Source organism: Channa argus, chromosome 12 (assembly GCF_033026475.1).
Source record: "Channa argus isolate prfri chromosome 12, Channa argus male v1.0, whole genome shotgun sequence".
Taxonomy (NCBI): Eukaryota; Metazoa; Chordata; class Actinopteri; order Anabantiformes; family Channidae; genus Channa; species Channa argus.
Window position 1 is genome coordinate 3,420,475 of NC_090208.1, and position 17,202 is coordinate 3,437,676.

The 17,202-nt window shown below is 37.2% G+C and overlaps 2 protein-coding genes across 2 annotated transcripts; both read left to right on the forward strand.

The window, feature by feature from the left end:
* The first annotated feature begins 5,102 nt into the window (after positions 1-5,102).
* Positions 5,103-8,468, forward strand: LOC137137041 (V-set domain-containing T-cell activation inhibitor 1-like). Its single transcript, XM_067522907.1, has 4 exons — positions 5,103-5,279; positions 6,490-6,843; positions 7,077-7,397; positions 7,644-8,468. Exons 1-4 carry the CDS (start codon positions 5,219-5,221, stop codon positions 7,676-7,678), a joined length of 771 nt encoding a protein of 256 aa, XP_067379008.1. The 5' UTR covers positions 5,103-5,218; the 3' UTR covers positions 7,679-8,468.
* Positions 7,702-16,617, forward strand: LOC137138047 (Fc receptor-like protein 5). The gene is made up of 4 exons (XM_067524951.1): positions 7,702-7,768; positions 15,108-15,371; positions 15,451-15,696; positions 15,862-16,617. The coding sequence occupies exons 1-4, from the start codon at positions 7,702-7,704 to the stop codon at positions 16,101-16,103; spliced, it is 819 nt and encodes a 272-aa protein (XP_067381052.1). The 3' UTR covers positions 16,104-16,617.
* Positions 16,618-17,202: the final 585 nt, after the last annotated feature.

Here is a 17,202-nt window from a genome sequence, read left to right on the forward strand (position 1 = left end):
ACAGTCGCCGCTTTCAACAACAGCAACTTCACAGTACATTTAAGAGTTTCATCTCATGTTATAAACGGTGGGTGATTAAAAAAAGCTGTTGTTCCACTCTGATCTGGTGGCTCAATGGGTAGATCTTCAGGTTTCGATACAGAAGGTGGTAGGATTAAATCCCACCACACCAGGTTCCTGCCCAGCCACCAAGGGCCACCTTGGTGCTGGTCCTAAGCCCGGATAAAAATGGGATGGTTACACCATAAGTTCTAAGCTCCTGAATTACACAAGTTTTTTTATTTTACTCACAGGGGTTTGTGACATCAACATTGATGATGCTGGAACATGAGTGTGATCTCTGACTTTTGAATTAGCATCTCCTGGTTTTGCTTTGTCCCTTCAGGGGTCGCTACAGCAGAACGTGTTCCATAAATCCTCCTTTTGTTTACTGCCTTTTCAAAGCCTTTTGTATAGTTTTAACACTGTGAAACAAGTGTTGTCTCATTAACAAGATTTCACCAATGAAATCCTGTGATTTTTTATTTAATATTTCACTGTTTACTTTATCCTTTTTGTTGATTGTTCTGTTTTACAGTTTATAATAAATTGCTGTTTTTGCTGCTCTCTATTAAGACTCACACTCTAACACATTTTATGTTCTTATATTTTATAAAAAATACAAGGAAATAAAAAGATATTAAACTCATTGACATCAGTGGAGGTGAATGAGCAAATAAAGACCTGAGGTGGTTTTAAATCCAGTCCAGAATTCAAAATGAACTAAGGACTAGGAAGATGTGCATAAGATATTATTTTTATTATTAATTATGTTAATTATACACTTTTTTGTGACTTGGCTGTGGTTTATTGCCGCTGGTGTTTTCTGTGGTGGTTTGGACTGAACTCATCTGTACATGGAACAGATTGATTTGATTGAGCTTGTCTGAAGTTATGTAATTGGATGTATTGTTTTGTTTTTGGAGGGAATGTGGGTCCACAGCCTCATAATCTTTCTGTGACCCCTCAGACTCAGGGTCGGTTGCTTGTGTTGGGGCAGCTGGAGGCAGCCCACCAGTCCCAGGTTAGCAAGGTTGATTTGAGAACCTGCTGGAGAGAAACTGAAAGGCCATAAAAGGAGGAAGTAGGGGGGCTTCTTTGACCAAATGTGTGATGATCTCATATCAAGTCGTACAATGGACCCAACATCTCTTCAGTTTTTCCTCTGTAAGTACCATCTGTATGATATGAATAACTAGAGCTAAAGAATGTTAAGGGAGTTGATGACAAGTGGTTGTGAGAAAAAAATGAGAATTAAACAGTATTATACTTATCAACATCAAGAAAGAAGGTAACAGATCACAATATGCAGGGTAACAAAATGGAGGGAAAATGTTTTGTTGAGTAGCTGAAGTAAAAAAAACTTAATTGACACAGTAGAACAGCATTTAAAAAAAGCTAATTAATGTTGTGTATGAAAATACTGCAGTCAGCTACATCAATGAAGCATCCAGGAGCGACTTTAACAAAATCTGATTGCAAATGGTTTAAAAGCATCAGCAGTCACATTGGTCAAAAGTTCCAAACCCCATTTTCAGAAAAACGGGACACTGCATGAAATGCAAATAAAGATAATGCAATTACTTGAAACCTCTTTTAATAATTAATAATACAAAAACACATATCAATGTTGAAACTAAGAAATTAAGCTAAGAAGTCTTTTTCAAGTAATATGCAATAATTTGGAAAAAAACAAACAAATATTCACCAAAATGAAAGTTTTTACTAAAATGCCTTTTTTCCTAATATAAGAAAACCTGTGTTTTACAGTGTCTCTGCTCTGTAAAAGATAAGAGCAGCATGGTTTTATATTTGGCATCAAAATATTTGACAGTGTCCTGACTGACCACACACATTTCTAGTATGAGGTACCTCACAATAAACTACTCTTCATGTATCTAAGTCAGAGGAAATACTGATTATTTTAGAATATTATAATACAAATAAACGTTTTTAAAAAGTCATGGTCATATTTTTTTCCGAGCACTTTAAGGGAGTTGTTGAGTGCTTAGTACTAGACTATCGTCCTGCAGTTTGCTCCAGGACAAAACATAAAAATAAAAATTAAATGTATAAATAGAAAAGAAAAAAGTTAAAAAATAAGTCTATAAATAACTATATAATGAAAAACTAATGGTTCAATGAAAACTTCTATATGAAATATATCAACAGTACATGATGAAGAATGTGTTGACTTACACTATACACAATTATTCCATTGTGTTGTTTGGTTTTAGTACTTGAAATTTGTAAATTTCTATAAACTTATTTATGCATAAAAAAGTTTATTAAATTTGCTGTTTATAATATATTTGTTGTAGATACATTGTTCTATGAACTCAAGCATAAAGTTACAATTGTAAAAGCTGAAGGATCCAAATAAAAAATGAAGAAATAACTTTGACTTTTGTTTCTCTGCAGCTGTGACCTTAGTGCTGTGCTGCACAACAAACCAAGGTGAGTGAACTTCAAATATTGATATATTTTCACTGATGATTTTACATATTAAGATTAGTTTCTTCCTGGTTCATGGCTGGTACTAACATTGTAAAACACATGCTATTAAGTTTGAAAGGTGCAGTACAGGTGCTGGTTTCTCACTAACTCTGTCTAATTAATACAATCTAACCCAGACAGATAAATCAGTGTTTGAACTGATCAGGGTATAAGCTGAAATTGCTACAGAGATTTTTTTTTCCATCTGTTTAACAGATTAGAGAAAAGATAATGAAGAGAGTCACTTTTTTTTTCATCTGACTAGTGCACGTTCATTTTCAACTAAAATCAAATGTTTCTTGTATCTTTTCACAAAGCATCACTGATGTCAGATAACTGATCTCATCCATCAAAGATACAGAAAATGAACATTGTCTGGTCATTTTTATTCACCGGTTAAAGCATATAAGTTAATTTTTGTAATAAAAAACATTATACTAGGACTTTTTAGGTAAAGTCCTAAACCAAATTTCCCACAGCTCGTCTGACTGTGAGTCCCAGCAGATCTCAGCTGTTTAGAGGAGTCTTTGTCTCTCTGAGCTGTGAGGAGGACGACAGCTCTGCTGGATGGAGAGTGAGGAGGAACACAACCAAAAGACAGAGGACTCAGTGTGGAGATGGTTGGGGAGAACCAGCTGGTTCTTCTTGTAACATCAGCCATATCGTCCCATTGGACAGTGGAGTTTACTGGTGTGAGTCCAGAGAGGGATCAACCAGTAACAGCATCAACATCACTGTCACTGGTAAGATCAGACTGTGGAGTTAGTGTTGATGAAGCTGTGTGGAAATGGATGAAATGCTGTAGTTTGTCTCTGTGTTGAGGTGGAGCAGTGATCCTGCAGAGTCCTGTCCTCCCTGTGATGGAGGGACATGATGTCTCTCTGCACTGTCAAACAAAGAGGCCTCCCTCCAAGCTCCCAGCTGATTTCTATAAAGATGGCTCCCTCATCAGGACTGAGCCTACAGGTCACATGACCATCCACCATGTTACCAAGTCTGATGAAGGCCTCTACAAGTGTCACATCAGCAGTCATGGAGAGTCTCCACCCAGCTGGATCTACGTCACAGGTCAGGAGTGTAAAGACATTTCCTTTGGTTCGTTTCCTGTGTTGATCTTTTCAGGTTTTTGCATTGGCTCAGTGTTACAGAGCTGTTGGAGATGATACAAAATAAGTTTCAGTAGTCAAACCTATTTTTAATGTAAGTGATCTTTATAATTATAATTACTTTTAGACAAATCCACTACTTCATCATCTATTTCTTTTACATAGATGAGGAGAAACTTTATGAAATTACAACTAAAGCAAGGAAGCTTTAACTTCAACTGCATATATTGTACTTTATTTACCAGATGCAAAAGCCAACAGCAAACAATAAAAGTGTGTAAAATGATAAAATCAACAATAAAAGAATCAGTCAGAGATAACTATTCTTGCTCTGTCTTAACTATAAGTCTACTCACAACCTCCTTGGTGTCAATAATTAAGTTCACACACTTTCAAGGATATTACAGTAATTGCTGTGTGGGTCACTGTAGAAGTATTTTGATTAATTAAATTCACAGCTTTTCCTGAATAACAACTTTAACACTAACATTGGTTTAATCATATGCTTGAAGTCAAACTCCCATCCAGTTTATTTTCCACTGGCCACAAGACTTGTGGCCAGTGGAAAATAAACTGGATGGGAGGCTGAGGATGGCTTACGAGTTAAGACGAGTTAAGACGAGTTAAAACGAGTTAAGCCATAGTAAGCTGAGGCTGAGGATGGCTTACGAGTTAGAAGAGTAACGAGTTAGAAGAGTGGCCACAAGTCTATATCACACTTGTGGCCACTCTTCTAACTGCTGCTGACTGACAGCTTAGCATGTTAAACACACAACAGATGCCTTAAACAAAGCTGACATATACAAAAAAGTACCTTTATTCCTCATAAGTTACATATTCTGTGTGAACACCTTGGAACATGGATGAGTTGAATTGGTAGACGTCAGACAGCTTCGGTCAGAGTCAGTGGCTCATCTTAACTTTCATTCCAGCTTTGAGTGTCCAACAGAGATGCAGTATTAGCTCACAGCTCTTCCATTGTGTTGTAACTTTACCCGCAGCCACAAAATGAGAACTGCAAACGGTTTTAATCACAGACGAGAAACCTGTGAACTGAGACAGCAAAGCTTAAAGGGGAGAGCAAACTGCTAAACAAACAAAACATGTTAAAACATTTTTAAATGGAAATAGTTAGTTTTAGTCTCTAATCTAAAAGCTTTGGTCATTTTTTAAAATCATTTAATCATTTTTTAAATCTTAAAACTATTATTTCACTGCAATAATTTTTCCCGATTTCAATACTAAAGTATAGCTCACACATTAGTTTTATCTGATGGCATAATTAAGAAACAAAATAACTCTCTGCAGCTCTACACTGCACAGATTCAAGTTAGTTAGCTACCACACATGATTCTGCATGTTCTTCAGTCCAGGTGTTAAACGTTCAGTTTCCTGGGTGGTTGTCATGTGACTCCTCCCCCTCCCCTCAGTCTGGGTGTGGTGTGCAGGTAGAGACAAAACAGAGACAGGACAGATCCTCTTACTAGCTTTCGATTCTTGTCACAGCGTTTGTAGAGAAATTGGGATTTCTTCAGGAAGCTAAACTCCTTTATACAGCAGAAGGTGTCAAAGAAAGGATGTTTGCTCTAAGGTTTGTGTGTCTCCTCACATGTTTCCTGAGCTGTTCTGTCTCTCAAGGTAAGCTGAGCAGATTTTCCATTTACTGAAAAGGCAGTTTGTTCACTGAGCAAAAAAACAGAACAAAAGCACTTGTCTGGCTCTGTAACTGTGATAACTTTTATAAGTTCAGGTCTTAGGTTGTGAAGTTAAATGAGTGAAAAAAACTGTTACCCCTCTGGAAATTGGCTTGATGATATGTTTAGTCACAGATACACTTTCACTTCCTTCTTATTAAAGTTAATATTGGCACTAGTGTTCTTTCATGTAATGGCGGCATCTCTGTTGTTCTTCGTCAGCAGTTTAATGGCGGATGGTGCACACACTAAGCAGTAGTATCTGATCAGAGTTACATATTTCCATTAAATAATGAAAATCTATTTATCAGCCCAATTTCTTTCAAGTTTGTGACTTCTAAAGATTTTTTAACCTAAACCTTGAAATCAACTAATGACTGTGAAATCATGACTGAACCTAAAAGGGTCCTGTTCCAGAAAGCCGGTTTGGTCTAAATGCTGAGTTATTTAAGCCTGAGCTGTAGAAAGCTGAGTTTTACTGAAGATCACTTTAACTTTAACTCGTTTTATCAACCATACCTGCTCTGAGTTTCTCACCTCCCTTCCTATAAATCTGTGTGATTGGCTGTTTTCTCCCTCATTTATTCACATTAAATGTCTATAATTTACATCAGGAGATAAAAATTCTGGTTCATCCTTTTAGTCTGGTTGAGCTTTTTAGTTACCCTATTATTAACCCAATGACCCACTTGGTCACCTGTTTAAACAGAGAGTGATCTCTGTCCTCAGAATTAAGTATAGAAATTACACATTCAAGCTCAGAAAAAAAATACTATTACAGAAACTGTAATTGCTGTTACACTGTGTCTATGAATAATGTGTCATGTCATTATTGACATATTGCTCGCTGATGGAGCAATATTAATATATATGAATATATGAATATGTGGAAGAAGCTAGTCCAGCTAAAAAGTCAAGAACTGACAGATGACAAAATTCATATCAGAATCTCACATGTAAATCAATTCTTAAGTTTGTTGTAGGATGTTCTGTGAAAAACCAACTTTCGTGAGAACAAAGTTTGGCGCCGAATATTTCTGGGTTTAGATTGTAGAGCTGTTTGAATATTAATTCATTGAAAATAAAAACATGTTATCAAAAATATTATTGACTTTCATTATACTTTCCTCTATTTTTTCCCTTTTGTGGCTCAGCTTCAGATAAGGTGAATGTGAAGACTGGTGAAAATGTCATTCTTCACTGTCAGGGAGACAAAAAAGCTGCCATCAAACTGCTGGAGTGGATTAAATCAGACATTATATCAGACGGATATGTCTTCTTCTTCAGAGAGATGAAGCCACGTGAAGACTACCAGCATCCACATTTTCATGGTCGAGTGGAGCTGGTAGATCCAGAGATGAAGGATGGAGACTTTTCTGTGATCCTGAAAAATGTCACCATTAACGATGCTGGGACATATGATTGTTATGTAGGAAAGAGCCTTTCAGGACTCAGTAAGAGGGAAACACCAGAGCTAATCAACAATGTCATTGTGAATGTTTATACAAGTGAGTTTGTAGACGTATAGATCTTCTACATCATTGTTGTTTTGTATCATGTGCACTGTTTTCATTGTGTATATCAGATTTTTTATGTCTCTGACCCAGTTGATCAGAGACCAGTGTCCACACTTTGAGAGTCCTTCACTCTGATTGACTGCTGTGGATGTGGAGAGTTGTACTTTTACCCATAACCAGTTCTGTTCTGTTCTCTTCTCTCTTACTTACTTTATTCTGGAAAGAGATGGAAGCTGACACTGGACAAGATATCACTCTGCCATGTCCAACTCTCAGCACCAGCCCCATCACATCTGTGAAGTGGATCATGCAAAAGAAGAAAGATTACGTGTTTCTGTACCGTGACAAACGATCCGTTCCAGACCACCAGCATCCATATTACAAGAACTGGGTGGAGCTGAAGGACAGTGAGATGAAGGATGGAGATACGTCTCTGATTCTGAAGGATGTGATGAATATCAACAGTGGAACATATGAGTGTTGGGTCACTCAGGGAGGAACAAGCCAAAGGATGAGCATCGTCGACCTCTATGTTTATCCACCAGGTGAGTGTGTGTGTGTGTGTGTGTGTGTGGATCAGAGGTGAAGCTGCTTCCTGGTTGTTGATGTGAGAGTGAACCCTCACAGATCAGATGTTTGTGTTTTCTAAAGATGTTGCTGATGAGACTTTGTAGCAAACAGCTGCTATGAGTGATGGGATCAAAGTGCAGTAGATAATGTCTGACAGGAGTTTGAAGAGGAAATGGATTCATCACCTACCTGACACCTCACATCTCATTCTCTTCTCACAGGACCTGAAGCTGGAGACAATGAGGATGGAATGTGAAAACAAGGGTGGAGGAGACAAGGATGGAGGAAACAAGGATAAAGGAGACAAGGATGGAGGAGACAAGGATGAAGGAGACAAGGATGGAGGGTATGGGAGACTATAATGGAAGTGCTATTCTGGAAACCCATTTGTCCTTTATATTCTATTCTGTAAAGACACAAAACACATAGCTTGATTTTCATCATTTGAGCAAACACTATAAAGTTAGTTAAAAAACCTTTCAAAAACTTGCACATTTAGTAAGATTGCTTTTTTTCAGCTTCAATCTCAATTAATAATGTAGCTGCAGGGTTTATGTTTCGTTTCTTTCTAAAAGCTTCCCAGTAGAACCAGTCTGACCTGTTCTACATGTTGATGCAGGAATAAAAAGCAGCCAAACCGTCACACAGCAACTGAACATTGCTCTGTGTCTGAAAACATGTAGCTAATGATAAAACCTCAGACCTGGTCACTGACCTTCTTTAACTGTGACTCTGAAACTTGGAATGAGGAATGAGTCTGATCTGACATTGGAGAGCAAACAAAGAACATTTACAGCTTTAATTTAGAAGATGTTCACTTTGTTCAAACATCAATGTCTTCATTTATACATTTCACAGTAGTTACAGGGCTCCTTTCTGTAAGCAGCAGTACGGTGTCTGTTTTCTGCTTCCCTTTTTTAAAGACAATAAAGGTAATAGAAGTGTTTTCTAAAGTCGATTTGTTACTTCTTTGTTTTTGGTGATGAGCAGGACTTAAAGTTGGTTTCATTGCAACTGTAAAATTAAAAGACTTTTATCCCAACGTATCCGACTTGTTTAATGTGTTGTCAGTGTTCTGAGGTTAGGGTTGGGGTTAAGAAGGTGCTGAGAAAAGCGATACTTTTTGATGCCTCTGGAACGAGAACAGGCTGGACTATCATGATCAAATGATACCAATAAAACATAGTCAGCATTAAAAACTTGAAGGACGCCTTCACTCATATTGAACTTGGTTCTTTTGGTTCTGCTTTGGGTGGTACATGTACATAATGCCATTAAACCTCCCTCTGACTTTAAAACATGAAATAGTTCACATAATTCATGCTCAGTGAACAGCAGTTTTATACAGTAGTTCAGACACAACATAAGATGTTAAGGTTGGAGGATGTGTTCTGTAGGTCAGTGATAAGCCTGATTTGAATTTCAAATACTGAGTGTGTTTCACATATTTCACATGAGTATTTGCTTAGAGTCAGATGAGGTTTCCTTCATGCTGGCTGTGTGCCAGGTTAAACCCATTCATTCTCTGTGGAACCATTCACAGGAAAATGAAAGTGAAAGTATGAGAATTCAGGGACGTCTGTATGTTATGGTATAGTCAAACTTCAAATCACACACAACATAACTATTCTATTCCATCAATTCAAAACGTCACGTTGTGTCCTCCACTCTCACTGTGAAACATATAGACTGAAAAGATCAGGAGTCGTATTCACAAACATCATTAAACACCCTGAGAGAGCTCCTGGCTCAGCCTAAAAACTTCTGCTAAATTACAATCATATTATTGATGATTGCTTGTGTTGGGGCAGCTGGATGAGGAGTCAGAGAAGTTTCCCACCAGTCCCGAGTTAGCCCAAGGGCTGATTTGCTAATTTATTATGAGATACTTTAACAGTAACAGTCATCTGTGAATTAACTGAGCTTTTTTCTGCAAACTGCTGGAGAGAAACTAAAAGGCCAACTTACTGCCATAGAAGGAGGAAGGAGGAGATTACTGTTAATTGTTAAATATGATTGACAAAAAGAGACCTCATAGAAAAAAACATCACATCATTTTCCCGACAAAAATATTTTAATGTTGTGATCACTTTCACTTCTGCTGGCAGGACATAACTGCATCAGCATATGGAGATTATTTTTTCTACCTCTGTCTTTCTGCATTCTCTTTCTTTACTTAAGAACATTGATCCTCTTAAGTCCGCTTCCCTATTCTTCCTTACAGGTTGTCAGCATAGGAGTTCATGAAAGGGCTGCTCATTGTTGCTCCAGGTTACTGATTGTCTGCAGCCTGACAGATTTTTTTCCCTCAGCTCCTATGGACCCTCCCTCTTCTCTCCCTGTATTTGATGTGATACAGCTTCTCTCAGGCTTTAGATCAGTTTTTCCTCCTGTTTTTCAAGTAAACGACTTTTTTTTTAACTTTTCACAGTTAGTTACACAGTTACATCACACAGTTAGTGTTTAGTGTTAGTGCCTTCATAAAATGTTTATTCACTATAAAATAAATATTCATTGTGAAATTAACCTGCAAGTGATTCTTGAAACTATATGTTATCTGAACCCTTTATTGTTTAGTTTGATAATTAAAAAAAACAGGTTAATATTCGTATATGTCAAATCTTGGGCAACATATTGATGCTCACACGTATTGAGAAATATTTAAACTTTTTTTTCTAAACTCTGACAGGGACATTACATATTAATTTTGATTAATGTAAATGGTCCATAGTTAGCAAAAAGACTTTTTTCATCTACAAAGTCACAGCCAGAAAAATAATAAATCAAACATAAAAAACAAACATAAAAACATTAAATACAGTTAAATATCATTAAAAAAAGAATCAAATATCTTTGATTACCACCATATAGTACCATATTTAATTAACAGTAATTTGAATTTTGTGTTTTCACAATAGAAGATTCCGATAACTTTATTAATCGCAGAGGGAAATTGCTTTGCCTTGTTCAGGATAAACTACACTAAGTGGTTCCCTACGTGAACCTTACACCAGATGCAATTCCACAAATTTGAGGCAGAATTAAAAAACCTCAGCAGCTTCAATTCACAGCGGCAGTAGTTGAAAGTTTCACTAGAAAAACCTTTACCCACATACCTGCCAATAATGTTGTCATTGGCATTGTCTCTGATGTGAGCTCAACATTTAACCTCTTAGTTTTGCAGTGGAGCATCAGTGCTGCCGACCACAATGTCAGACTAAGTTCTGCAGCCACTGAGTTAAGGGACGTCAACCTGCATGTTTGTTTTCATTTTCCTAAAGATTCCCCAGATTTTCCCCAGATTACGCCAGATGGGTGTAGGCGCAGCTGAACAGGTGGGTAAAAGCATTATTCACTCAATTTTAGGCTAGTGGACAAACAGGAGGGGGTCAGGTGAAGGTTCTCTCTAGAACCAGTCAGATCAAACAGTCAACCTTCAGCGTGTGAGCAGACTAGACCCATCATGTGGACTCAATCTAGTGCTGCCACCTGTTGGATGATTCAGGTAACTGCTCCACATGTAACAGGTCACATTTGAGAGTTTCATATTCTGACTGCAAAGAAACCAGTTGAGTGAAACATCATTTTAAAAATGGATAAAACAGATGAACTTGAACTGAATTTAAGTCTTTTGTTCAGCACAAATAATATCGCCATAATAGTATCATCAAAGCATGTTTCAGTGTCAGCTGGAACCAAATCTATCAAGAACTTCCCATTAGACAATTGAATAGAAAACACAAAATCACATTTGATTGTTTTCCTTGGATACAATATGACATGTTTATGCTGAGAAATGTTGTAGTTTTATCTGTTAGGAACAGAGTCATGTTAACCATTGTTGTAAAACCTCCTTTTCTAGCTACACTAGATAAAGAACAGACCAGACGCTTTGCTTGTGTAAAGTTTATTTTCTTTTCTTATTAATATAGTGCAGCTGGTCTGAGGCTTCCTTTGTCATGTCCTAAGATTGAATCATGTCAACTGGACTTGTTTCTACTTGGTTAGAAATGTTTAGCTAATTATCCAAGTTTTGATGAAGAACAAAACATTTTTAAAATAAACCTGGATGACTGAGAAGTTTCACAGACTCTTTTATGACTGGATGGCAGCATATGTTGCTCCAAAAACATTATCATCGTTTGTAAATGTTCTGCACTTTTCTACCTATTGGCACTCAAAGCACCTTACACTGCTTCTTATTCAGCCATTCACACACTGATGGGGGAGCTGCTATGCAGCTGGCCAACACTCTCTGGGAGCAACTAAGTTGGGGTTCAGTGTCTTGCTCATGGACACATGTGACCAGATGAGCCGGGGATTGAACCAACAACTGCTCTACCTTCCTGTGCCACAGCCAGCGCTTTCAACAACAGCAACTTCACAGTACATTTAAGAGAAGGTGGTGGCATTTCTGGATCTTGCTTTTATAAGTTTGTATTTTGCATAGTGAACTTTTAAGTCCATGAAGTGATTTCCAATAAAGAATCATGTTAATGCTGTGGCCCCTGAGGGCCCAACAATGACTGCTACAGAGCTTACAGAGTTTCTTTTCATGTTAAAAAAAGGTGGGTGACAAAAACAAAACTGTTGTTCCACTCTGATCTGGTGTCTCAATGGGTAGATCTTTAGGTTTAGATACAGAAGGTGGTGGGATTGAATCCCACCACATCAGGTGTGGGCCTGCACAACAACCAAAGGGCCACCTTGGTGCTGGTCCTAAGCCCGGATAAAAATGGGATGGTTGTGGCAGGAAGGGTCTTTTTTAAGGTGTTTTATGCAAAAATTCAGAGTAATGAACCTCAGCCCATATTTAGTTGCTCTTTATAATTAATGATGCTGCCTGTAGCTAATAAACACCATAAGTTCTAAGCTCCTGAATTACACGAGTTTTTTTATTTTAATCACAGGGGTCTGTGACATCAACATTGATGATGCTGGAACATGAGTGTGATCTCTGACTTTTGAATTAGCATCTCCTGGTTTTGGTTTGTCCCTTCAGGGGTCGCTACAGCAGAACATGTTCCATAAATCCTCCTTTTGTTTACTGCCTTTTCAAAGCCTTTTGTACAGTTTTAACACTGTGAAACAAGTGTTGTCTCATTAACAAGATTTCACCAATGAAATCCTGTGATTTTTTTATTTAATATTTCAATGTTTACTTTATCCTTTTTGTTGATTGTTCTGTTTTACAGTTTATAATAAATTGCTGTTTTTGCTGCTCTCTATTAAGACTCACACTCTAACACATTTTATGTTCTTATATTTTATAAAAAATACAAGGAAATAAAAAGATATTAAACTCATTGACATCAGTAGAGGTGGATGAACAAATAAACACCTGAGGTGGTTTTAAATCCAGTCCAGAATTCAAAATGAACTAAGCACTAGGAAGACGTGCATAAGATATTACTTTTATTATTAATTATGATAATTATACACTTTTTTGTGACTTGGCTGTGGTTTATTGCCGCTGGTGTTTTCTGTGGTGGTTTGGACTGAACATGGAACAGATTGATTTGATTGAGCTTGTCTGAAGTTATGTAATTGGATGTATGGTTTTGTTTTTGGAGGGTAAGTGGATCCACAGCCTCATAATCTGTCTGTGACCCTCAGACTCAGGGTCGGTTTCTTGTGTTGGGACAGCTGCAGGTAGCCCACCAGTCCCAGGTTAGCAGGGTCGATTTGAGAATTTATTATGAAATATTTTAACAGTGTCAGTCATTTGATGGTTTAACTCTGTAAACTAATGTAACTGAGCTATTTCCTGCCACCTGTTGGAGAGAAACTGAAAGGCCATAAAAGGAGGAAGTAGGGGGCTTCTTTGACCAAATGTGTGATGATCTCATATCAAGTCGTACAATGGACCCAACATCTCTTCAGTTTTTCCTCTGTAAGTACCATCTGTATGATATGAATAACTAGAGCTGAAGAATGTTGAGGGAGTTGATGACAAGTGGTGGTGAGAAAAAACGAGAATTAAACAATATTATACTTATCAACATCAAGAAAGAAGGTAACAGATCACAATATGCAGGGTAACAAAATGGAGGGAAAATGTTTTGTTGAGTAGCTAAAGTAAAAAAAACTTAATGGTCACAGTAGAACAACATTTAAAAAAAGCTAATTAATGTTGTGTATGAAAATACTGCAGTCAGCTACATCAATGAAGCGTCGAGGAGCGACTTTTAAAAGCATCAGCAGTCACATTGGTCAAAAGCTCCAAACCCCATTTTCAGAAAAACGGGACACTGCATGAAATGCAAATAAAGATAATGCAATTACTTGAAACCTCTTTTAATAGTTAATAATACAAAAACACATATCAATGTTGAAACTAAGAAATTAAGCTAAGAAGTCTTTTTCAAGTAATATGCAATAATTTGGAAAAAAAAAAACAAATATTAAAAAACGAAAGTTTTTACTAAAATGCCTTTTTTCCTAATATAAGAAAACCTGTGTTTTACAGTGTCTCTGCTCTGTAAAAGATAAGAGCAGCATGGTTTTTTATTTGGCATCAAAATATTTGACAGTGTCCTGACTGACCACACACATTTCTAGTATGAGGTACCTCACAATAAACTACTCTTCATGTATCTAAGTCAGAGGAAATACTGATTATTTTAGAATATTATAATACAAATCAAATGTAAAATAAACGTTTTTAAAAAGTCATGGTCATAATTTTCTCCGAGCACTTTAAGGGAGTTGTTGAGTGCTTAGTACTAGACTATCGTCCTGCAGTTTGCTCCAGGACAAAACATAAAAATAAAAATTAAATGTATAAATAAAAAAAAAAAAGTTAAATAATAACTCTATAAATAACTATATAATGAAAAACTAATGGTTTAATGAAAACTTCTATATGAAATATATCAACAGTACTTGATGAAGAATGTGTTGACTTACACTATACAGTATTATTCCATTGTGTTGTTTGGTTTTAGTACTTGAAATTTGTAAATTTCTATAAACTTATTTATGCATAAAAAAGTTTATTAGATTTGCTGTTTATAATATATTTGTTGTAGATACATTGTTCGATGAACTCAAGCATAAAGTTACAATTGTAAAAGCTGAATGATCCAAATAAAAAATGAAGAAATTACTTTGACTTTTGTTTCTCTGCAGCTGTGACCTCAGTGCTGTGCTGCACAACAAACCAAGGTGAGTGAACTTCAAATATTGATATATTTTCACTGATGATTTTACATATTAAGATTAGTTTCTTCCTGGTTCATGGCTGGTACTAACCCTGTAAAACACATGTTATTAAGTTTGAAAGGTGCAGTACAGGTGCTGGTTTCTCACTAACTCTGTCTAATTAATACAATGTAACCCAGACAGATAAATCAGTGTTTGAACTGATCAGGGTATCAGCTGAAATTGATACAGAGATTTTTTTTTCCATCCGTTTAACAGATTAGAGAAAAGATAATGAAGAGAGTCACTTTTTTTTCCATCTGACTAGTGCACGTTCATTTTCAACTAAAATCAAATGTTTCTTGGATCTTTTCACAAAGCATCACTGATGTCAGATAACTGATCTCATCCATCAAAGATACAGAAAATGAACATTGTCTGGTCATTTTTATTCACCGGTTAAAGCATATAAGTTAATTTTTGTAATAAAAAACATTATACTAGGACTTTTTAGGTAAAGTCCTAAACCAAATTTCCCACAGCTCGTCTGACTGTGAGTCCCAGTAGATCTCAGCTGTTTAGAGGAGACTTTGTCTCTCTGAGCTGTGAGGAGGACGACAGGTCTGCTGGATGGAGAGTGAGGAGGAACACAACCAAAAGACAGAGGACTCAGTGTGGAGATGGTTGGGGAGAACCTGCTGGTTCTTCTTGTAACATCAGCCATATCGTCCCATTGGACAGTGGAGTTTACTGGTGTGAGTCCAGAGAGGGATCAACCAGTAACAGCATCAACATCACTGTCACTGGTAAGATCAGACTGTGGAGTTAGTGTTGATGAAGCTGTGTGGAAATGGATGAAATGCTGTAGTTTGTCTCTGTGTTGAGGTGGAGCAGTGATCCTGCAGAGTCCTGTCCTCCCTGTGATGGAGGGACATGATGTCTCTCTGCACTGTCAAACAAAGAGGCCTCCCTCCAAGCTCCCAGCTGATTTCTATAAAGATGGCTCCCTCATCAGGACTGAGCCTACAGGTCACATGACCATCCACCATGTTACCAAGTCTGATGAAGGCCTCTACAAGTGTCACATCAGCAGTCATGGAGAGTCTCCCCCCAGCTGGATCTACGTCACAGGTCAGGAGTGTAAATACATTTCTTTTGGTTCGTTTCCTGTGTTGATCTTTTCAGGTTTCTGCATTGGCTCAGTGTTACAGAGCTGTTGGAGATGATACAAAATAAGTTTCAGTAGTCAAACCTATTTTTAATGTAAGTGATCTTTATAATTATAATTACTTTTAGACAAATCCACTACTTCAACTGCAACTACCACTATACCTTCATCAATGTTGTTGTCTATTGCATCTGTCTGTGGTCTGGTTCTTCTGATGTTGTTGGCTCTACTGGTGATACAATGCATTAAGACGAAACTTAAAGGTAAGACACATACTTCTGAATTCTACATTTACTCATTTACTCAGAGCCAGATGCTTTGGATAAAAACTTCTGGCAGTACAAAAAGCACACATCTGGTGAATCTTTGAGGTTCAGTGTCTTGTCCAAGAACACATCAATATGTGAGAGAGGATCAAACCACCAACCCATCTTCAGACCTTCAGATGTTTTTTATGCCTAATTGATTCTATGTTAACCTATTCACAGCAATATTTCAGTTCCAGAGTAATTGCTGGGGCTGTGTCCAGGTGCTGCAATAATGGACTCTTTGAGCTTTGACATCCTCACTGGGCAGAGAAGGCCTGATACAATTTTTATATTTTGCAACAGGATTATTAGTAAACTTACTGTGAAGATCCATGGTCTAGAAGTGTTGGGCATGATCCTCTGCAGCAAATATGTTTAGCCCTGTAGTTAGAAATGTTAAACTACCAAATCCATGCAGCTTCTTTAGTCTGAGTGATAGTACTTTATCACACATGCACTGGAATCCTGAACTTCTCCAAACTTCACCCTGAGGCGGTATATTTCCTGCAGAGTTTAGCCCGCTCGTACAAATTCTGGATTATCTGCGTAAGCCTGTGCTTGAATAGAGTGTGCTGCTCTGTCTGAAAGTATTGAGGGATTTAAAGCAAATGAATGGACATGTTGACAATGTTTCTATCGGGACTGTAACACAGTTAAAAAATATTTTCACTGCTGTGATGTACTGTAAACAAAACCCTGTTTACCCTGAGTACTTTTTCTATCTATGTTGTGCCTACTACTATCAGGAGCTCCAGACATTGTCCTGAGTTGATATGCCTAAAGAACAACCTAAAGTCATGCAAATGCAATTAAGACACAGAGAAGCAAATTCAGTCGCAAACCAAATTATAAATTATTATTATTATAATATTTAATAACTTAGAATTCTCAACGAAACCTCACACTAGTTATATCCTCCAGGCTTACTGTTTGTTTCTCACATCATCTGAATGGCCTTGTTGGGTGTACGATAGAGGAGGTAAGAATAAAGTGGGGTCGTAACAATGATGAGTGCTAACAGGAATCTGGGGATCATCTCTGACAACAAAGTGAGCTTTACTGACCAAATCTCCCAAACTTCTCTAGCAGCAGATTATTCATCTACAACATCAGAAAAATCAGATCCTACCTTGCTGAGTGTGCAACCCAATGGCTCAGGCT